Consider the following 21,934-nt stretch of genomic DNA (forward strand, 5'->3'; position numbering starts at 1 on the left):
CAGCTCCGCAGCGCCTGCGTTCGTAGAGCGGCTGAGGGGGGGGAAGAGCGGCCGGGGGGGCACAGCTGCCCCGGGGAGATAACGCAGTGCTGACGGTCAGACCGGAGGAGCTTAGCGCCCTTTCGGACCTGACTGATTCTATGATTTATTGGATGCGGGGCTCATACAGCAAAGCAGGGGAAAGGGAGAGCGCGTGGGGTTCCCTCAGTTTTTCAGCTCCCCCAGGTGCAGCCTGGCAAAGTCCGTAGCCAGGCGGAGAGCCTCCTGCAGGCAGCCCACGTTCTTTCCTGTGGCTTGTGCTGAGATGTCCTTCCCTCCCCCTTTGCCATCCATCAGGGCAGAGACCTCCTGCACCCACTGGTTGGCCTTCAGGCCCTTCTGCGCTGTCTCCTGGGCAGGAAAAGAAGGGAAAAAAGGAGCTCGACCTCCAGCCCGATGGCAGTGAGGGATGCTTTCATCCACAGCTCCCAAGCCCCAGTTCTCCCCTCCTGCTCCATCCCCCTGGCGGCACCACGGTGACACAAAGCTGTGGCTCTCATCCACCACAGCGACTTGGTCGCATCGTATGAGATTAGTTTTCTGCCACTGACAGAGGCACAGCAGCACACAGACTGACCTGGGGCACCTGGCACAGGCAGGTGATCCTGCCCGCTTCGTTATCCACAGCAAAGAGCATGGTGGCAGTCTGGGGGGAATGAGTCTTGAAGAGCTTCAGCGATTCATTCAGGGCCTGCAGGAGGAACAAGGCACAGTGGCTCACCTTCCCCTGGGCTTGTCACCCAGCCCAGCCCAGCCGAGAGCATCACAGAGATGGGGACAGCCATGGAGGAGTATGAAACAGCACCAGATCAGGCTCTCAAAGTGGAAATTTAAATAGAGCATTATAGCTTGGCTGTTCCAACATTTAAGCCTGCACTTTATTGTCATGACTCCTTTGAGATGAGTCTCATCTGGAATCCAACACGATTTCCAGAGGAAATTCTCACTACACAGAATGGCCAGGGTTGGAAGGATCACGAAGCTCCAACCCCCTGCCGCATGCAGGGCCACCAACCTCCCCATCTCACAGCAGCCCAGGCTGCCCAGGGCCCCATCCAACCTGGCCTTGAACACCTCCAGGGATGGACGGGGCATCCACAGCCTCTCTGGGCAGCTGTTCCAGCACCTCACCGCTCTCACAGTACAGAACTTCCCCTGACATCCAACCTCAAGCTTCCCTCCCTCAACTTCAAACCATTTCCCCTTGCCCTGCTGTTATCTGCCCTTTCCAAGAGTTGACCAGGTTTGGAAGCTCAGGGAATGGTTCACAGCCACCCATCCCTGCAAAGCCATTTGTTACTCCAGGAGCTGGGACACAAGGCACACTACAGACATGTTCTCTCTCTTCCTCAGCCCCTCCTCAGAGCTGGCAGCTGGCCTAATGCCTCTGTAACACAGCACTGTCTCCAAGAGCAAACAGAGCCCACCCAACTGCCCCTCAGGCACAAAGAGGAGCAATCAGACCTTCCCATACCTTTGCTGAGGCCCCATTTTCCATTTCCATGATGACTAGTGGCTGGTTAGGGTGACTCTCAATGACTTGCTTTGTCTTTTCCAGTACCTGAGGACAAACAGCACTGTTCAGGTGTCTGCACAATGCACACAGACACAAGAACCACCCAGACCAGAGTTCCCTGCAGACAGAGGCCCCTGAGGTGTCCCAGTACACCCACAGCCCAGCCTCAGGCAGTCCCACACTGCAGTGCTAGGAAAAAAAACCCACACACTCGGAGGAGGTTATGCATTCTGCAAGGCAGCAGCAGTGATGTGCGTGGTTCCTCTTCCAGAAAAATCCAATGGGATCCAAAGGAAGACCCAGGCTCCAGCCTTACCCTGCACCCAGCTTCAGAAGCATCCCATCTTGCAAGGAACAAGCACAGAAGGAGGCACAGCTCAGCTCCCTTCTGCAGTGTGCACAAGTGGAGCTCCCAGGACGGCCCCCAGCAGCCCCTCCCATGCTGTCTTTTACCCCCAGCCAGAGCTCACTCGTTTCTGGATGTCAGCTTTGCTTGCACGGTCCAGGTCATCCATAACCTTCTTCAGTGCTTTAACAGCTTCTCTCAGCTCATCTTTCTGCCACTGTGGGATAACAGCAGTGGCCAGCATCTGCAAAACAGGACAAGGGAGGGTTAAAGGTACATGTGGCCATGGCAGAAGGCACTGCATTCGTGAACTTCAAAGTGGCCTGAGCTCCCCTGTCCCACCATCCAACAAGCTCAGGTGTGAGCTGCAGCACCCAAAGAACACAGGGCTGAGACCTCTGTTGAGCTTGTGTCCTACAAGAGCGTTGGCACAAGACTTAAATTCACCAGTAATTAACCCCACGAGGGTAATCAAGACAAAGAGGCCCCAGAGGAGGATACAGAGATGCAGGAAACAGCTTGGGCTTCATTAATAACACCCAGTGCCAGCAAATAAGGTCCCAGCACTGCTGCCACCCTCACCTCACTGAGGTCTGTGATCTCCTTCTGCACATCCTTGTTGGGAGCCGTCTGGACCTTCACCTTGGCATCCAGGGCTGACAGCAATTTCTTGAGGCTCTCTACCTTCCTGAGGGCCTGGCAGAACACAATTTGAGTCACGTCACGCAGGGGGAGCTACCAGGCCATCCCCAAAAGAAGTGTCAGGAAGGCAGCAGCACGAGGCATAGAGTTCAGTAACCCCCAGGAAAGCAGCAGAGCCAATGCAGGCAGCGCGTGCCCAGAGCCAGACTCTGGCTGGAGCCCCCCTTGCCAGAAGGGCTGCCAAGATCCACCCAGAAGAGAACAACTCCTTCCTCCCCTTACCTTCCGAGCTTCAGCCCCGGTGACTGCCACTATCCTCCGGATGCCTTTAGCAATGGCTTCTTCTGAAACAATCACAAAGGGCCCAGCATGGCCAGAGTTCTGCAAGTGCCTTAGGAAAGAACCCAGAAAGAGACCCACGACAAGAGAGAGTTAACAGACCAGTTCACTTCTCATCTCAGCAGGATTCAGCATGGAAACCAGGAAACCACCCTGCCAGAGAGAAGTAGCAAGGGATAGACAGAAAACCCAACCTAGCCACGAAAAGCCTAAGAGTGAGGGAAGGGTGGCAAGCACCAGTGCTGTCAGACGCCGTGTGGGGGCAGGGACAGCACACAGGAGGTTTCCTCGCCCAGCACACAACCACATTACAGCCCTCAGCAGCTCAGGCTTCACAGGGACTGCTTTTCCCCCACCCTGCCGCCTTCCCCGGTCTCTCCAGATACTCACGTCCCTCCGCAGAACTCGATGGAAGTGATGGAGCCTGCAGGGCCGGAGGGGTCAGCCAGCAGCTCCTCCACAGGGATGCCAATAGAGACCACACGGACAGGATCGGGGTAGGTCTCGTCAAAAACTGCCCGCAGCCCTTGGATAGCTTTGGCTGCTGCAAGAGGGCAGTCCCTGGCATACACAGTCTGCAGAGCAAAGGAAAAGGATGCAGGTGAGAGCTGGTCCTGTTAGATGCGACCGAGGGCTTGCATTTCCAAGGTATCCTGACTTCCTCTGAAAGATCCTAAAAGGGATCTAAAAGCTCCACCTGACCTGGGGTTGGTTGAGCTGCAGGGATCCCAGTGTAACTGACAGATTTTCTGAACTGCTCTGCTAAACTTCTTGGCATTTGCAGACAGTGTGACACTGGAGCAGGCAAGGAACCATTCCAAGCTGGAGAGGGCTTGGAACAAAGGAACAGATCAATGTACATGGAATTTTCCCCACTCAAAACCCCCTGAAGCAATGCAAACCTGCACAGTGCAGCACCAGCAGCTCAGAAGTACTGGGCCACACTTCCAGCATCCCAGGCCATCCAAAAACTTCACTTACGGTATCTTTTTCATAAGCATACATATACCAGCCAAACCCAAGGATTAAAGAGACAGGGAGATGGTCCCTACATGAAAGGTTGGTCATCACCTTTTCCCACCAAGGCATGAGTTTTCCTCTCTGTTCTCACACAGTGGGGAAATGGCAACATAACAAGCTCTTATCCACATTACACCTCGCACACAGCTCAACTCCAAGGAGGGGTGTGCAGTTTAAGAATGGGATTCAAGCCAGACTCCTTCTGAAAGCTGGTGCCTGAGCTGTCCACCAAGGCCAGTTCAGACACTGCAGCAAGCCAGTGCACAGATCCAGCAGGAAAAGGGCAGGATTCTTCCTGGAGGATGGGGGCGGAAAACTGGCTAACCCCTCAAGCTGACCAACCCACCTTTGCCTCCTCGATCATCTGGTTGGCGATGCCTTCAACCTTCTTGATTTCCTGTGTGGACAAGGCTCCCTTGGCTGTGAAGTCAAACCTCAGCCTGTCTGGTGCCACCAGCGACCCTCTCTGGTCTGCTTCTCCCAGCACTGAGCGCAGGGCAAAGTTGAGGATGTGGGTGGCTGTGTGGTTGCTCATGACCGGTCTCCTCCTGGTCTGATGGAGAAAGGCCTCGTTAGATGTGGTCCCACACTGCACAGCCAGGATCACCTCCAGCTGTGGAGGTAGAGGCTAATGTGCTGCTTCACCAGAAACAACTTGCTGCCTTGGAGCCTCAGCTATAGGAGCAGGACATTCCCCTCTACGTTTGTACACAGCTTTTCCCTGCCTGTCCCCTTGCTGGGCTTTTCTGGAGAGAAGCCAAGGATAGAGCAGTATGCCTGTCCCTGCATCGTGCCTTCTCTCTTGCTCCAGAGGTGCCTCTAAAGGGAAGGGAAACACATTTTGCAGACTGGGCTCCATTCAGCAGGCTCAGCCTGCTGAAGCAACGTCTGGAGAAGGGCAGACAGCCCAGGCTCTCCACTGTCATCAGCAACACAGTGGTGCTGCACATGCATTCCACCCCCCTGCTCAGGGCTGAAGATGTGGTCCTGCTCAGGTCAGCAAAGCCCAGAGTGTGGCTGAGCCAGCAGTGTTATCTGCCTCATGGAAGAGGGAAGCCAGATCCCAGAAGGAGAGACCCTGACTCAGCTTGCCTGAACCATGTGCTGCAGGGAGAGCAGGACCCAATCTCCTTGCCTCCAAAGCAGCAGCCATGCTGCTCCAAAGGAAGGAGACAGGGCCAAGAGACAAACCACGTTACACCATGCCTTAACTCACCTCATCGATTGACAGGTGGACCTGGTCTCCCACTTTCAAGCTTCCATACAGAGTCCCTATGTGAAGCACATAACCCCCTCGGACCTGCACATTCTTCACAGTGAACTCAGTTTTCTGTACAAAGAGGGAAACATATCCAGTAAGGGGAGTGACAGGTCAAGGGAGATGCCCTGTCCTGCCAGAGCCACGAGCTGCAGCTGGAAAGGTGTAAGTGAGAGCTGGATCGGTGTGTGGGATATGGGAAAGCAAGATGTCCCCATGCAGAGCAGAGCTGAAAGAGGTCCCCACCTCAGCTTAAAAGCACTGTCCTTCAGCACAGCCACCCCAGCACCACGGCACAGCACCAGCCTGATGCTGCAGCAGAGTTCAGCGTGACCTCCCAAGCAAGGAGAACCAACTCCAGCACATCTGTGCCATCCTGCACCCCCCAAAAAAGGAAACCTGTGCAGGTCCTGACCCAAGACAGGAAATCACTGGAGCTTACTTGGCCCCTCCTCCTCTGCACCCAGCTGCCTAGGCTGCAGGAGAGGTTGAGACTAAAGGCTCTCAGGCAGACTCACATCCTCCCTGCTGTCGTCGTCCTTGACCATGTAGCCCTGGTCATAGATCTGCCCACCCTGCTCAGCGTAGAAGCAGGTCCGGTCAAGCACTATCCCACATTCCTGGCCAGTGGACACCTCCTCCACAAACTTCTTCTCCCTGCGGATGGCTTTCACTGTGGCCACAAGGCTCCCAAAATCTGTCACCAAAGACAATAGGCAACGTCAGTGAAACAAGACACTATATGGGAACAGAACTTCATTCATAGCAACAGCTCCCAGCCAATGCAGGAGCTGTAATTCCAGGGGGTAAGGAGGAAGAACTATAGCAGTAGCTGGATAAGAAGATTTTCTTCAGTGTTCTGTCCCTTCCTTGCACAACTATTCCCCTGCACACATTTCCACTCCCACCCAGGAAAGATGAACCCAGAGGGGACCTCGTTAAGTCAGATGCCCCAGGAAGACAAAGCAGTCCTCCCAGGGAGATGTGGTAGGAAAGGACTGGGCAGCAGAGGGTGATTCCGAGAGGGCTTTGTCATACCGTAGGTACCGCTGGGATCTGAGGTATAACCATATTTTGGTGAGTCATCTGTCACCTCCAGCCCTCGTGCCCTTAGTTCTTCGATGGCATAGATGTCCAGCATGAGCAGGTCCTCCCCTCCGGCACCCTTGCCCTGGGATTTGAGCTGCCAACGACAAGAAGCAAAGCTTAAGAAAACCCACCCTGGCACTGCTGGATGACAGCTCCGCTCTTGTGCCCTGGTCTTTCCCAAAGGGCTCTTAGGAAAGCTTCCCAAAGGGCTCCAGGGCCCCTGGAGTCTCCCAAGGGTGGAGAGCATGCTGTAAGAAAGGAGCAGGAACTCACAGCCACAGATTAAAACAAAGGGAACCCTCCCTGCCCACTCTCAGATCAGCCACCCCTGGTGCTGTTATCCACCTGCGCGTTCTTCCGCTCCTCCTCAAAGCCCTCCATGTCCACAACAAGGCCTTTCTCCTCTGCTATCAGTCCAGTGAGATCCACAGGGAAACCGTAAGTGTCATACAGCAGCCAGGCAGTATCACCTGCATGGCAAAAGCACAGAGTTCAGCACTCCTGCTCCATAGACGCTGCTCCTCAACGAGCTTTGCATTATAGCAGGACAATGAACAGGCCTGGCTGACACAAGCACCTAGGAGTCTCCTCACTAACAGTCTCCTGGGCACAGAGATCACACTGCCACGTCATGTCTGTGCAGCTCACAGACCTGAGCAAGCGAGCACAGGACAGAGAAGAGAGCAGTGGTCTGCTGACTCCAGCTCTGCCCTCTACACTTTCCACCAACACCCAATTCCCAGCCCAACTCGGCCGTCGGTCCCATTTATTCCACGATAAATGACTTTTGGTGCCTCCAAACTGAAGCCACGGCCTCACCAGGAATGGTTTTACTGTCGCCCATGCTCTGGATCTTCCTGTCCAGGATGCGACGTCCTCTGCTGAGCGTTTTCAGGAACTGATCCTCTTCTTCATTGATAATGTCCTTCACCATATCTGGGTCCTTTTTCAGCTCAGGAAAGGCATCTCCCTGCACACCCAAGAGGATTCAGCACGGAGATCTGCACACCTCAGCAGACGACACCATCAGATACAGTGGAGCGGGGAAAGAACTTACCAGTGACTGCACCACAACGTCCACCAGCGTAGCAAAGAAGCCCTTGGGGGCATTGAGCTTCTCATGGGAGTAACGCACAGCTCGGCGGAGAATCCGCCTCAGCACATACCTAGGAAATACAACCACAGAACAGTTCGGGTTGGAACGGACCTTAAAGATCATCTAGTTTCAATCCCTCTGCCATAAGCAGGGTTGCCAACCCCTGTATCAGGCTGTGCAGGGCCCCATCTAACCTGGCCTTGAGGTTAGGGATGGGGCATCCACACCATCCGTGGGCAGCCTGTGTCAGGGTCTCACTGCCCTCTGAGTGAAAAAACAGCAGAGCTCCTCAATGCAAGTGTGACACCTCTGATTTGTTCTCAGAGGGTGCACCAGGGATCCCGCCCAGTCCTCAGCCCCACGGCTCAGGTTTGCTGTGTGCTTAAGAGTCAGTCCTGAGTCCAGCAGCACCTGCAGCACATCCCCTCAGCCCAAATTCCATTGCTTTTCTGACAGCAGCACTGCACCAAACAAGCTTTTATGCCTATCAGTCCACAGCAGTCCTCTCTGTAGCAGTGACAAGAATGCTCAGACCTGCGTGTCCTGGTTTTTCAGGTGTCCACCTTGCCATAAGGACTCAAATACACTGAACTAATGCTTTGCTACCCACTGAATTCAGACCTCCCAGAGACGCACCAGATCCTGCACTGAGCAGAACGGACACGGCAGCCCTGCAGCAGCTCCCTCCTTACCCTCTGCCAGTGTTGTCAGGTCTGCCACCATCAGAGAGGGCCAGTGTGATGGTCCGTGCGTGGTCTGCCAGCACACGGTACGCCATGTCTATGCCATCAGCATCCTCAGCACCAACCTGCCCCATGTATGGCCTGGCACCCGTGCCCTGCGTGGGGAGCAGAACGCAGGGATCAGCAGCAGGGCAGAACAACAGGGAAGCACCTCAGAAGCCAAAATCATCCCACAGAGATGGCACACTCCTCTGGGAAGGAGCTGAGAGGGGGAAGACAGAGAGCTCTGCACAGTGCCTGCGTTCTCAGGGCTGAAGGACACCAAGGAGCAGAGGGAGGTAAAGGCAGCTTAATCCACCACTGAGCCCAGGACAGAAGAGGGAGGGAGAGAGACACATCGTAATGGGAATCGAGAGGGAAAACATCTGTTTTGCACACTGGCTCATAGACTCTGGCCTGACATAACTTGCCCAGCCAAGAAACCTTCAAAATTCTGCCAGGTGGGAAGGGGGTCCCAGCTTCCCTGCTTCAAGGTGTTTCTATCTGTACCCCAGAGAAGAGCACTACTGTAACAAAGCAGTGCCTGCACGCGGTTTGCTAGAAACACCTGGGAAAGCTGCACTGCTCCTGTCCCCTGTTTTCCTTGGGAAATATCCCCCAAGGCAGTAATTATTGGGCCAGCCAGAGCTCCTACCCTCAGAGAAGTACAAATCCACGGGGCTGGCAGTAACTGGGAAAACAGAGACCTTCAGATACAACCATTCCAACCTGACCTGCCCCACACATCTCCCCAGGGGTCCAGGCAATGGATGCAGTGAGATCAGGCCCAGACTCCCCAATTTGTACCTTCTGTATGGCTTCAAAGTAAGGAAGGAAAAGGTCGGTGTCATAGTTGGACATCTTGTTCTGCAGCACAGAAACCAGTCGTTCCAAACCCATCCCAGTGTCAATACTTTTCTTGGGAAGAGGTTTCAGACTCCCATCAGCTTCCCTGCCCAGACACAAAGAAAGACAAGCTGTCACAGATGAAGGCAGGGGAGCAATACCAGAATTCAGCTTGCTACAGCATCCAAATTGCTGAAGATCTTTGCAGGTATGGGAAGAAGGCCCCAGCAAACAGCAAAGCAGTACAGAGGCACCTGTTAGAGCACTCGGAATGCAGCCAAGCAGCTGCTGCATTGGGGAGCAGCTCTCACTCACCTGTTGAACTGTATGAACACCAGATTCCAGATCTCCAGGACGTTGGGGTCATCCTGATTGACCAGGTGCGAAGCATCTCTGTCCCCAATTCGGTCATAGTGGATCTCGCTGCAAGGGCCACAGGGCCCCGTGTCACCCATCTCCCAGAAGTTATCCTTCATATTGCCAGGCAGAATCCTGCCCTCATCTAGCCTGTAACAAGAAGCTCCTACTGAACAAGAGACTTACAGCGAGGCAGGAGGCCCCCCAACTGTGAGGGAGTCTCAACAGAGAACTCTCAGCCCACTCGTTCTCCGGATCAGTCTGCCTCTGACAATTCAAGAATCTAACTTTTAAGATTTTACCACCCCTCTGAGGAGTGCCAGCTGGAAGGCAGAGATGGACACAACACCCCACCAAAGCTGCCACTGAGAACACAGGCATCTCTGACATCAGTACAAGCAAGAGTAGGACTGGAGAGGACAAGACTGAGTGGGAAACTGAGGGTTAGAGAAATCTAATAGGCTCAAAACAGAATCAGATTGAGGCTGAAGGAGCACATCCCCAAGCAGAGACTAAGGGGAAGGGATGAATGACCTGCTAACATACCCGATCCGCTGACTGCGAATACTGGGAGGAGAAGAAGAGTGTACAGATCACAGCCAGGTTTGCCTGCTTTCCCTGAACAGCATCTTAAATGCTGTCAGACAGACAGATCATCCATCCGACACAGCAGGGCACTTCTTATGCTCTTAAGCTTAGAAAGGAGACTTTGCAAAGAAAACTCTAAGGCTTGACCTGATCTCAGCCTCTTCTATCTAGTGCTTCCTTGTGGTTTTGCAGCTCCACCTCCCTGCAAACATTATTGGTGATGCTTCCATTTTTTAAAACCTCCTGCTGTAAGTGCTCTGCCTCAGCACATGGCATCTTTCTCTGAAGAAAGGCAGACGGCAGCTGTTCATCAAAACACGAAGCTTTCTCAGTTAAAGGCCCTCACCCCAAATCCAGCCAGATCTGCTTGCACTCCAGGTCTGGCTGCAGTCCTGCAGCCTCATTTCCACCAAAGTAAGTGACGTAGAGTCTTTCTGCAGGGATGCCAAACTCCTTGGTGAGAAGGTCCAGTGCCAGTTTACAAGCAAGTTCCTGCAGAAGGAAAGAGGAGCTGAGTATGTGAGTGCAAACAAACCTTCTCTTCAACATGCAGTACCTGCTCAGTTAGAGTACTGGCTGATTAGGATCTACTCAGAGTATCATTCAAACATGCAGAAACCTTCCACACAAAGTCTCTCCTGAGGTCCTCCTGTACTACCAGCCCTAACTGGACCAGGACAGCTATCTAAGAAGCAATCCAGAGCTTTCAGACCTTTGGCATAAGAGATAAGAAAACTAGTATATGTAGCAAACAGGGCACACAACACACCTTACGTAGCTTTGCAGGTGAAATCGAGTTAAAGCCTATAATCCTCAGCAAAAAATAAAAAAGCCTTTCAAATCTGCTGATAATGCTGTATTCTTCATAATCCCTGCGTAATATGAATCTCACACAAGCAAGAAGCTTGGGAATATTGTTATTTTATGACCACAGCTCCAGGACAGCCACTAAAACTCCTACCTGAAGACTTCAAACTGCCAGTGTTAATGCAATATAATCAGTTTTGTAAATCTTCAGTAATTTATCACAAAATATTCTGCAGAGCTGGGGGAGCCAAGCGTACCTTAAGGAGCCCCTCTGTGCCAAAACAGTCTCCTTCTTGGCAAACACTGCTGAGCTCACAGAGATGTGATTTTGTGCTAGAGTTTCAGATCAGCCTATTTTACCTTGAAATAATCCCCAAAGGACCAGGAGCCCAACATCTCGAAGAAAGTGTGGTGGTAGACATCCTTTCCCACATCGTCCAGGTCGTTGTGCTTGCCCCCAGCTCGGATGCACTTCTGAGTGTTGGTGGCTCTGCTCAGCTTAGCAAGCGGGTGCGAGGGGTCGATAGTGTTGAGGAAGATGGGTTTGAACTGAGGGGAAAGAAAAAAGAGGAATTAAGGAAAGCACTAAGAGCCTGGTTTTAGATGTTAAAAGCAACAGCAAGGCATTGAGTATCTTCTATATCATGGCACTGCTGGCCTGGATGTCCCAGAGACAGCCTTCAGTCTGCTGCATGCGAGGAGGATGCAGGACCCAGCACACATGGCTGGAGCACAGCGAAGCCCAGAACTTCCAAAGGGGCTGAAAACAGCCAGATTTCCAATTGCCAAAAAGACAAGGAAAACTCCAGAAAAACCATTCCAGCAGCCTAGCACCAACTGCTCCCCAGAGATGCTGGTGGTCATTTGTGCCAGCACTCTCCCTGCAACTATTTGCAGTGCTAGCTGTGGTCCAAAGGGTCAAGGAGGGCAGACTGGCAGCGCTCCCATCTCTGCACTGTCAGCCCTGGAAGCACAGAAACCTCTCTTGCCAACTCTGCAATTGCACTCCTGCAGATGCAACAGCCACCTCTTTGTGACCAGAGATGGAGAACAAAACGCTAATTTTCCACACAATCAGCAGAAGATTCTGGTAGTTACTTGGTGTTTGGGAACACTTCAGGATGCAAGCAGCCAAATACAAACCTCATTTCAGTGAAACCAGAGCAATGGGAAACCAGCTGTGCTCGGGGAGCAGGCACTGATGGGTGAAGGGAGAACTGAACCTCCTGCAAGGTGAACTCAAGCACAGCTGGAAAGAAGTCAGCTAAGAAAAGATGGGTAAATGCACCGAGGTTTTAAACTCTGCTTCACAGTGCCACAGTTTGAATTGGAAGAGGCCACTAAAGGCCATCTAGTCCAACCCCACTGCAACGAATGGGGACACCTGCAGCTCACCACGTTGCTCATCTGTTGTTTTACAAACAATTGGTGAGCTCTGTTGTTTATTAGGAAGGAACGGGCAACTCCAAAGGCTCTGCAAACAGCCTCCTGGTGCAGCTGCAAGGACCAGAGCTGGGATCCTACCTGGTTCATGCCAGCATTAGCAAACAGCAGCGTGGGGTCATCCAGAGGGATGGTGGAAGAGGAGTGCACGTAGGTGTGCCGGTTCTCCTTGAAGAAGTCAATGAATCGCTGCCGGATCTGGCTCGCCGTCAGCGCGGACTCCATCCCGAGGCTGCGGCTCCGAAGCAGGCAGGACGGAACGGGGCAGGGCTGCAGCAGTGCGAGGGGACGGGGGCAGAGCGAGACTCTCAGACCGCACCGCCTTCATCACCCCCACGATACCGGCCCAACCCCAGCATCCTCGAGCCGCCTTCAGGCACCTTTTCCCCTGGCTCAGCCCCAGCAGGCCGCCAGAGCCAGGCTCCGGGCTCTGGTGCTTCCCTCGGCCCCCGCGGCGCTGCCCTGCCCGGCCCCGCGCCCGCGCCCGCCGCCCCCCGCCCGATCCCGGCCTACCTCGCCGGGCACCGCCGCCCCACGCTGCGCACACCCGGCCCGGCCGCCGCAGCACCCGCAAAGCAGGGCGCCGGCCGCCGATTGGCTGCGTGAGCCGTCGCTCAGCGGGAGCCCCGCCCACCAGAGGTCTCCCGCCCGAGGGGAGGGACGCGCTCTGGCTGATGCAATGGTGGGACGCGACGGTCACGTGACGCAGGCTGGGTGAAGCCGGGTGGGGAGCCGCCATTTTAAGGGTGCCGCGCTGGGCTGAATGGAGGGGTTGGGTTTTGGCAGCGCTTGGCCGCCCAGGTCCACCCAGGCGGGGCGCTCAAACTGTTGAGCTTCCCAATAAGCAGCACAGCAGCGACCTGACCTGAGACGACCTTGGCACCCAATAACTCCACACCACACAGCACGTTTCCCATCCTGAGTCACCATCACAGCATGAGCCCAAGTCATTGATCAGACGAGCTCAGTGCGCGTGTCACGGACATTCAGCGGATGTTTCACATGGGTGGCCATAGCATAGCAGTGAACTAGAATCTGGGAGGGAACAAGTGGCCCCAGCTGAGCAGAGGGCTGTTCTATATCGTATGGCATCACGGTCAGCAATAAAATGTGGGGGAAAGAAGGGGGACAACGTTCGGATTTTTTGGACTTATCTGGATTAGTTTCATCTCTTCCCCTCAACATCTCCTCTGGGCACATTAGAGATCGTCTGGCCCCAGGCTTTGTATTTCCAAGCCATGAGCATGCCTGCACTGCCATCAGCCACTTCCAAAGCTTGCTCGCTGCTTGCCTTCCCCAGCTGGCCTGCAGCCATTCCCGGTCCTTTGGCCTTTTGCTGGTGTCAGCTGTCCTCCAGGAATCTGGAAGGAAAAGAGGAAACTCCAGTCTTGTTGGTTTGTAATGACAGCTCTACTCCAGCTGCTGCTTTGCAAAACAGCAGCAGGAGCAGACAAGTTCTGTGCAGTGCAATTGCTTGCATGGGTGATGACACCCTCCATAATGCCTTTTATAGCTGCTCTGAGTCTAACGCCAACCAAACCCACACCCAGAATGTTTATTTCTCTCTTAGTGGCCACAGTCTTCCCACCAAAAGAAGGAGCCATCACTGCTTATCCCTCTCTGTGCTCTCTGTCACCTGAAAGCAAACCTTCCAAGCTTACAGGCACTCCACCATCTCCCAGCCGCTGACCCAAGTATTTCTTTAATAAATGCCAGACTTAGAGCTGTCCACATATGGATGAAATAGCCAGTTCTGTCCCCTCTGGTTGAGGCTGAGCATTGTGTGCATTTGGCCACATCCAGATGCATCAGACTCACCCCAGAGTACATTCCTGTCCAAAATTTCCTCTCCCACTTTAATTCACTTTGCCCTTGTTCTTCAGCTCATCACTTTTTACATGGCGGTTCTTTGTTTCTTTTAGCACATTACTCACTTCTGCCTCCTAAAAATTCGTGTCCTCAGGCTGACTTGGGCTGCAGGAGCTTTTGCTTTGTTGCACCGGCATCCAGCACTGTCCTCCCCTGGATGATGGGTGGTAGAGTGAGGATGGGGAGAAGGGTGAAGGCTGTGGGCTTGGTGCCCAGTGGATGAGGCTGTGGGCAGCTGGGGGTCTTCTCTGCTGGCTCCTGGGGGAAAGCAGGCATAAAGAGTGAGCTTGCTGCAACCCCACTGTTACAAGCAGGACCTGCTTGTGTCCCTTCCATTTCTTGGTTGTGTTTCCAAGCACGCTTCCAAGCTCTGAATGGATGTGATCCTTCTCCTGTGGTTGCATGGACTTGGGATCTGGGCCTTTGGAAAAGAAGTCAAGTCTTGGAGAGTGGGCAATGCAAGGAGAACCATCACCCCATGACATGTGCCCACCCTGATCCCAGGGCAGCCAAGGCACCAGGGCTGCTGCTGGCACCATCACTGTCCCCATGGGTGCCCAAAGCCACTCCCTGGGCTGTGCCTTTTCTCCCGTTCACGCCAAGCAGGCGGCAGTTCCACTGGGAGCAGCCTGTTTGTCACCAGTGTGACTGTCTCACCCCCTTGGAGATGGCCACGCTGGCTCGGAGCGTTCTGGTGACGGGGTCCAACCGGGGCATTGGGCTGGAGCTGGTGAGACAGCTCGCCGCCAGCCCCCAGCCCCCACAGCACATCTTTGCCACCTGCCGTGATGCCACTGGTCCGAGAGGGAAGGTCAGTGCGTGGGGATGTCTACCAGCCAGGGGAGTGAGGGGCATCGTGGCCCCTCCTGGGTGTCTGCCGGGAGCAGGCTTGGTTGGGTGCTCTGAGGATGAGGGGGAGGTGGGCTGTGCCCATGTGGTGCCCATGACCTTGGTGCTCACTCTGAGCCAACCATCCCCGTCTCCCTGCTGGGGACAGCACCGAGCCCAGCAGCACCCCTTCACCTGACAGCTTCCCCAGCAAGAGCAAAGCCACGCAGTCTGCTCCTTGGGGACAAGGATGGGATGGGTGGGAAGACCAGCAGTGCTTCTGATGGCTTCTAACCCCCTGCTCCATGCCCTTGTCTCCAGACCCTGCAAGAATTAGCCGCCCGGCACCCCAACATCAAGCTGATCCAGCTAGGTATGGTGCAACCTCCCTCCTTCATAAGGCACTGCTCCTGGCTCTCCTCTCTCCTGTGCCCTCCACTCGCCTGGGGGCACAACTACGGATGGCTTTGCTAGACCTTGGTGGTGGCAGCCATGTGGCCTCAGCTTGGTGAGCTGGGTTGTCTGCAAGGTGGAGTGACAGGCAGGAGAGGAGAGGACAAGGGTATGGGGGATAAAAGGGAGAGCAGCAGAGAATGGCACTTTGCATTGCCAAAGTTGGGGTGTTCATCTACAGGGAGTTCTGCTCCAGGCTGTCTTCCTCCATGCAAGGGAATGGTTTACTTCAAACCAATAATAGGAACACACGTTTCAGAAATGAAAGAAATTAACTCTAAAATGCCCACTGTATCCTTTCATTCTCCATTTCTTTCTTTCCCTTTCTAACCCCGTTTTCTTCCATCTGAAAGCTGAGGATCTGGGCGTGCATTTTGCTTTGTAGGCACCATTTCAGACATTGTGGAGAGGAGAGAAGAAATTGCCTTCAGCTAATTAGGCTGGTGTAGCAATAGAGACGTGCTTGTCACACATGCCTGGCCCCATTCTCCCTTGGAGCAATGACTCAGCCAGTCCAAACACAGACATTAATCATTCACCCAAGCCAGTGAATGACACCTGGAGTAATGGAGCTTGGAGCTCTGCTTGTTCATCATCCAAAAAGAAGTCATCAGAAAGCTTGTTGTGAAATATCCTTCATGAGACCAAAGAATCATGAAATCACTTGAGTTGGAAGAGACCCTAAAAGGTCATCTAGTCCAACTCCCCTGCAATGGAAGCAATGAGATGTCCCAAATATCCTCTTGAATCCCACGGCTGCATCCCCATCAGCTCCCCAATGCAATGGGGAAAGGCTTTCAGTACCACCAGCAACAGCCCCAAGCTGAGCAGCATCTGAACAAACTTAGGCTCTTGCTCCAAGGGATTCACAAGCCTCAGCACAGAGATCAAAACCCAAAATCAGAAATAACTCCAAATTCAAGCTGGGCGTCAGAAAAAAAGATGCTGCTTTCGTAAGGTAACACTCATCTTTCAAAAATCTATGCTGCCCCATGGATACTTAACTCCCAGGTCACTCAAATGTTTTACAAGATGACTTGAGGCTTGCTTGCCACCACCATAAACTCACCAGACTACTTCAAAATGCCCCAGAAAAGGGTCGTTCTGGAGCTCATCAGTTTTGAGGGAAGAACGAGTTGTCTTCAGCTCTTTGCTAATTCAGTCTTGTGCAAGCTTGAGAACACAAGTCAAGTGGGGGCAGAATGTTGCAATAAGAGCCTGGCTCCCAGATTCTCCCTGCAGCAGGCTCTGCAGAGCGTGTGTGCACTGGGACTTATCCTCAGCAGCACCCACAAATGTGAATATTCATAGACCTTGAGGACTTGTGTAATTGTGACATAAAAATGTATTGCCAATGTTAACGGTTGGTCTAACCAGGCTTGTTTCAGATCGAGGTGTTCAGATGTCTCCTTTTAAACAAATGAGGGACATTTCTTCGGGGCAAGCATCCATCATGTGATACAGATCTTGACAAGCAAACCTTAAACAAGAAAACACAGACTTCAAACATACCACTCCTATGTAGTGTAGGGGGACTGGAGCATCTGTAGATAAGAGGATGGGAATCAAAGTCTGCAAGCAAAGGTTTCATGTTGTATCCTGGAAAGTGGTGGAAGATGAATTTTAGCATGTTGAGAAATGAAAAGGTCACTCTAAATGACCCATCAGACTGGGTATCAACCAGGAAAGATCAGAATGTAAGTCAATAATATAATGAGTATTTCCCCAATACACCAGCAAGCCCTATAGCTCTTGGAGAAAGTCTCCATGAATGTAGCTATAGCATTTCTCCAGGCAGCACTTACAAAATAACCCCTGAAATGCAGACACGTTCTTCTTTTTGCCCTGCAGACACGGTGGACTTGTCCAGCATCCGTGGAGCCGTGCAGGCTGTGGAGACTCATCTAGAGGGCCAGGGCTTGAACCTGCTCATCAACAACGCTGGCGTCGGCTCGCAGGCCACGCTGCAGTCTGTGGATGCACAGGAGATGCTCGCCACGTTTGCAGTCAACGTGGTGGGGCCCCTGCAGGTTGCCAAGGTGTGTGTGGGCTAGGGCTGCTCCTCCGCGGCCTGTAATCATGGTGTGAGGACTTCCAGGGCAGGGCTGAAACCCAGGGTCTGTACTAACAGAGCTCTAATGCATGTCTTCCTGCCAGGAATTCCTACCACTCTTGGAGAAGGCGGCGAAGGATGCAGGGACAGAGGGGCTGAGCTGCAGCAGGGCTGCCATCATCAATGTGTCTTCCAAAGTGGGCTCCATCGGGCTGTGTCTTGGGGTGCTGGAGGCCCCCATGTACCCATACCGTGCCAGCAAGGTGAGGAGGCTGGGGGGGATTTGGGGATAGTCCCTCATGGAGCCCATGGACCTGCTCCAGGCAACCCTTGCCTGGTCCTACAAGCATGAGCACTCAGAGCACCAGCCTGAGCCGTGCCCATGCTATCTGACTCTTCCAGGCTGCCCAGAACATGGTGACCAGGTGCCTGGCTGCAGAGCTCAGGGACAAGGGGATCTTGTGTGCAGCGATCCATCCTGGATGGGTGAAGACCGACATGGGGACGGAGCAGGTATGCTGCTGTGCAGGAAACACAAGGAATGGGTGCTATGTCCCTGCTGCTCGGTGAAGCTGGAGCCTTGGGAATGCTCTGAGGTCTGCAGCTCTGTGTGTGGAGGTGGAGGCTCTGCAGCCACTTGGGGCAGGCAGGGGACACTGGCTGCCAACCCTGTCCCTCACACAGAGAGCCGAGGGCTGGCAAGAAGGAAGAATATGTCTATGGCAGCCAGCCCCATTCAAGTTGGGACAAAAGGGCACAGCAGCTTCCGTGCACCCTCCAGCCTGGTCAGACCCTGCAGCTCTTCCTGCCCATCACAGGCTGTGGCAGTGATCCTTTCCTTGTCCTCTTCCACAGGCACCTATGACAGTGGAGCGCAGCATGCAGGGCATTCTGGAGGTGCTGGGCATTCTTTCACAGGAGACCTGTGGGGCCTTCCTGGACTGGGAAGGGAACCACCTGCCCTGGTGATGCCAGCTCAGCACAACTATGTTACTCTTCCCCACTCATGGACACGGGCAGAAGCTTCTCCCCATTCCCCACCTCACGTGCAGCCATTCGGTGCCCTGCATCCTAAATTTGAATCACCCTATGCCCCCTCCTCCCCCCACCTCAGCCCTCATAGGGAACCCTTTCTAGACAGATCCTATGCCCTCACCTTGCCTGTGCTGCTCCCAGCCCCAGGCAGCCCACCTCCTCAAAGGCAGGTATTGGCCCAATCCTGTCCTTTCTGGAGGGGATGTTTCCAGCAGTGACATCTGTCACTTGAGGGGACACCTGGCAGTGGTAGGGAGCAGTGGGTGCTGATGCACACAGATGAGGGGTGAGGCCCCCTGGGAAGGAGCCTCCCTCCATGGTGTTCCACAGAGCCTGTTGTGCTCACAGAAATGGAGCCAAGAGCATTGCTGTTCTCAGACATGGGTTTATTGTGTATGTAGCAGAGGTCGGGCAGCAGCAGAGGGGCCAGTGCCAGGATCCAGGCAGGAGGCCGGGCCAGCACCTCACCAGGCCACCACGTTCCCTTCCCAGTCCAGGAAGGTCCCGCTGTCCTTCTCGGAGAGCTTGGAGAGCACCTTCAGCATCCCTCCTACGCTCGCGTCCACCGTCAGCGGGGGCTGCAGGGCAGAGGGAGAAACACGGGCGTGTGTGCCCAAGGGCTGCCCAGGCTGTGCCCTGGAGCCCGGCTGCGGGAAGGCAGCGGCTGGGCCGAGGGGGAAGCAGAGCCCTGGCAGGAGGGTGAGAGCTGGGAAGGCGGGCGGTGGGGCTGCCGGGAGCCAGGGCTGGCGCTGCGCAGGGGTCCCAGGGCAGGGAGAGCTGCCATGGTGCTGAGGGAGCGGCCCCCTGAGGGGGTCTTGGGGCAGGGCTCCGGGAGACAGCAGCCTCCCATGGGAAACCAGCACAGGCTGTGGATGCACCCAGCGGTAGGGGAAGCTCCTACCGGGAGTCCGGCTGCGCTCCCCATGTCCGTTTGCACCCATCCAGGATGGAAAGTGACGCAGAGGATGCCGTGTTCCCGGTACCCCATGGACTGGCACCTGGTGAGCATGTTCAGAGCAGCCTGTGGGAGAGAGCACAGGGATCAGGTGGGGATGAAAAGGTGCAGCATGGGGACACATGCAGATCCCATGGCTTGGCATGGGAGAGGAAGGATATTTTCCCTCCACAGTGTTTGGCCATACCTTGCTGCAGCGGTATGAGACAATTTCCATTATATCCCAACCAGTGAGAGAAGAAATGGATCCCCCAATGCTGGAAATGTTGATGATGGCTGCCTTGCTGCAGCTCATCCCTGAGCCCAGGCTCCCCTGGGCTGCCTTCTTCAGCAGGGGCAGGAACGCCTGTGGGGAGGGGAGAATCAGAGTTCCACAAACAGGGGACAGGACCAACTCCTTCCACGGCAGCAGTGCTGGCACCAGCACCATTGGCAGCCATCTTCCTCTTTCCTCATCCCCATACCCCCTCCCCTGCCCCAGATTCCAGCTCCTCAGCACCAACCCCTGTCCCACAGCTTCTCAGAGCAGCTCAGGCGCACCAGGCCTGACATCAGCACAAGAGCATAGCAGGGCTCTGTCCCACCGGCCCCATCCTTCTGCCATAGAGGATCCCAGGGCCTCAGGACAGGGACGTTCCTGGAGCTGTGGGTGAGCACGTTACCTGGCTGAGCAGCAGGGGTGCAATGGTGTTGGTGGTGTACAACTCGGCCATGTCCTTCAGTGTCTCGGTGTCAAGTGAGTTCATCTTCAGAACAGCAGCATTGTTGATGAGGAGGTTCAGCCCCGAGCCCTTGAGGCGCTCCCCGACGCTGGCTGCGGCCGCCTTGATGCTGGCGGGATCGGTGACTTCTGCAGAGGCGAGGTGGGGAGGTGAGAGCCCGCTGCCCTTGGTGTCTGCCAGCAGGCACGGTGCTGGGACAGAGCCCTGCACCAGGGATGTGGGAGGACGCAGTGCTGGCAGAGCGGGGAGCCCAGGGAGGCACCTTGTGCTACAGCTGTGTCACCTACCGAGCGGGACGATGACCAGGTTGGGGTGCTTGGAGGCCAATTTCTGCAGCTCCTGTAGAAGACAGCGGGTGTGAGCTCCACTTATCCACTCTGATCTGCTCAGCCAACAGCAGCCCTTTGCCTCCAGCCCTGGGGCACACGGTGCCAGGCAGTGGCAGCAGCTCCCTTCTGGACCCCAGGGAGCCCTGGGCACCCCATTGCTTGCATCCCGCCCCAGTTCTCCTGTGCCCGAGGTCCAGGGCTGCAGCTCCCTGGCGGAGCCCTTCACACATCCCCACTCCTGCAGCAGCCCTGCTGTCCCCCACCTCAGCTCCAGCCCAGCCCAGCCTCACCTGTGCTCGCTGTCCCTTGGGGTCCCGACAAGTTGCAAAGACCCACTCAGGTGGGTTTGGCAATGCCAGCAGGTGCCGGACAAACCCCAGGCCGATTCCCCGGTTGGCCCCAGTCACCAGAGTGGAGTGGAAGCAAACTCCAGCCATACTGCTCCGTCTGCCTCTGTGCTGACACCGCACTGCCTGCAGGTGCCTTTTAGTGCTCAGTTATCTCACATTTTCCCGTGAGGGCTTGCATCTGCTCTTTGCTCCACAAAACCCTCTGCAGTATGCCAGCCTCTTGGCTTTACTCCATACCCTGGATCCACCTTTCCTGGTGGCTGAGTGACAGAAGGGGATCCCAGCATCCTGCTTGGGCAGGGAATGCCCTGGCTGGGAGGTCTGACAGCCGATGCTCACCTGGTGGTGATGCACGCTGTCCTGAGCCCCATGAAAAGCCACCTCTGCTCCCAAAGCTGACACAGTGCAAGCACCAGCTTGCCCGTGCAGGCGCTTGGCTACAGTTTGGTTGCCGCTCTTCATACCTCCCTCTTCTCTCATCTACCAAAACGTGAGCCTCGTGGTTTCGGCACCACAACTACCTCTGTTCCTGCACGGAGGTGCCTCCTCCCACCTTCCTTCTTGGGCCTCTGTCCCTCGGGGCTGGATTGGCAAAGCCGGATCGTGTGCAGCACCATTTATGTGCACAACAGCCAGGAGAGGCGAGAGCCCTTCTGTCACCGTAACAGGCTGGAAAACCTGGGAACCTTCCAGAACTTCTTGGAAAGCCACCAGAGGGGACCTCTTCCCAAAGCTCAGCCCTCATAGAAGTCATGAGCTTCGGCTGGAAGCGCAGTGGAAGGCCAGCATCCCCACCCAGCACACCACAGCCGCCCCAGCTCAAGGTGATCCCAGCGATCCTCGCTTCGTTTCTGTGCTGGTGCGGCCACGAGGCCGACTGGGATGGACCCAAATCCCAGCCGTCCTCCAGAGAAAACAGCACGACAGAACGGGGGCAGGCGCGACCTCCCCAGGAGCTCCCATCGGAGGTCCCGTTCGCGTCTGCCTGAGCGCGTCCCCGTGGGCTGCCAGCAGCTGGCAGGGAGCAACGTGACGGAACGGAGCACGGAGCCACCCGAGCTCGGGCACGAAGGAACGGTTCGTTTCAGCGGTGCGAGCCGGAGGAGCTCCGGGGATCTGCTGCTAACGGAGACTCGGAGAGCATCGAGTGCGCTGCTTCCAATAAACTCGGCTGCGTTCCAACACCGCCGTCCTCTCCCCATCCCCAGCCCTGCAAACCGCCAGGCGGTTCC

At 55.0% G+C, this 21,934-nt stretch overlaps 2 protein-coding genes across 4 annotated transcripts; both read right to left on the reverse strand.

The window, feature by feature from the left end:
* Positions 1-120: 120 nt before the first annotated feature.
* Positions 121-12,752, reverse strand: AARS1 (alanyl-tRNA synthetase 1). Its single transcript, XM_085235361.1, has 21 exons — positions 12,622-12,752; positions 12,190-12,378; positions 11,026-11,214; positions 10,205-10,350; positions 9,229-9,420; positions 8,875-9,019; positions 8,038-8,183; positions 7,307-7,415; positions 7,069-7,219; positions 6,595-6,719; positions 6,199-6,343; positions 5,679-5,857; positions 5,119-5,232; positions 4,249-4,455; positions 3,273-3,457; positions 2,826-2,934; positions 2,484-2,597; positions 2,026-2,145; positions 1,514-1,600; positions 617-730; positions 121-390 (listed from the first exon to the last, which is right to left on the reverse strand). The coding sequence occupies exons 2-21, from the start codon at positions 12,331-12,333 to the stop codon at positions 205-207; spliced, it is 2,907 nt and encodes a 968-aa protein (XP_085091487.1). The 5' UTR covers positions 12,334-12,378; positions 12,622-12,752; the 3' UTR covers positions 121-204.
* Positions 12,753-18,711: 5,959 nt separating this feature from the next.
* On the reverse strand, positions 18,712-21,930 carry LOC104912979 (uncharacterized). 3 transcript variants are annotated; one of them, XM_085234607.1, is made up of 6 exons: positions 21,042-21,930; positions 20,311-20,362; positions 19,964-20,151; positions 19,489-19,647; positions 19,248-19,367; positions 18,712-18,924 (listed from the first exon to the last, which is right to left on the reverse strand). In XM_085234607.1, exons 1-6 carry the CDS (start codon positions 21,180-21,182, stop codon positions 18,811-18,813), a joined length of 774 nt encoding a protein of 257 aa, XP_085090733.1. In that variant the 5' UTR covers positions 21,183-21,930; the 3' UTR covers positions 18,712-18,810. The 3 variants fall into 3 exon arrangements, with proteins under 3 accessions (XP_085090733.1, XP_085090734.1, XP_085090732.1); XM_085234608.1 differs by having other exon boundaries at positions 21,224-21,929; XM_085234606.1 differs by having other exon boundaries at positions 20,643-21,919.
* Positions 21,931-21,934: the final 4 nt, after the last annotated feature.

The sequence above is a fragment of the Meleagris gallopavo genome, chromosome 13, assembly GCF_905368555.1.
Source record: "Meleagris gallopavo chromosome 13, MGAL_WU_HG_1.1, whole genome shotgun sequence".
NCBI classification, from domain to species: domain Eukaryota; kingdom Metazoa; phylum Chordata; class Aves; order Galliformes; family Phasianidae; genus Meleagris; species Meleagris gallopavo.

Bases quoted from the DNA above. Each gene is read 5' to 3' on its own strand.
- LOC104912979 (XM_085234606.1), bottom strand. From the start codon at position 20,789: ATGGCTGGAGTTTGCTTCCACTCCACTCTGGTGACTGGGGCCAACCGG. The intron at 20,363-20,642 runs GTGAGGCTGGGC...TGTCTTCTACAG, and splicing joins CCAAGGGACAGCGAGCACAG to GAGCTGCAGAAATTGGCCTC. The intron at 18,925-19,247 runs GTAGGAGCTTCC...TCTGCCCTGCAG, and splicing joins GGAGCGCAGCCGGACTCCCG to CCCCCGCTGACGGTGGACGC.
- AARS1 (XM_085235361.1), bottom strand. From the start codon at position 12,333: ATGGAGTCCGCGCTGACGGCGAGCCAGATCCGGCAGCGATTCATTGAC. The intron at 731-1,513 runs GTATGGGAAGGT...TTCCTCCTGCAG, and splicing joins AAAATGGGGCCTCAGCAAAG to GCCCTGAATGAATCGCTGAA. The intron at 391-616 runs GTCAGTCTGTGT...TTTCCTGCCCAG, and splicing joins GCCTGTGCCAGGTGCCCCAG to GAGACAGCGCAGAAGGGCCT.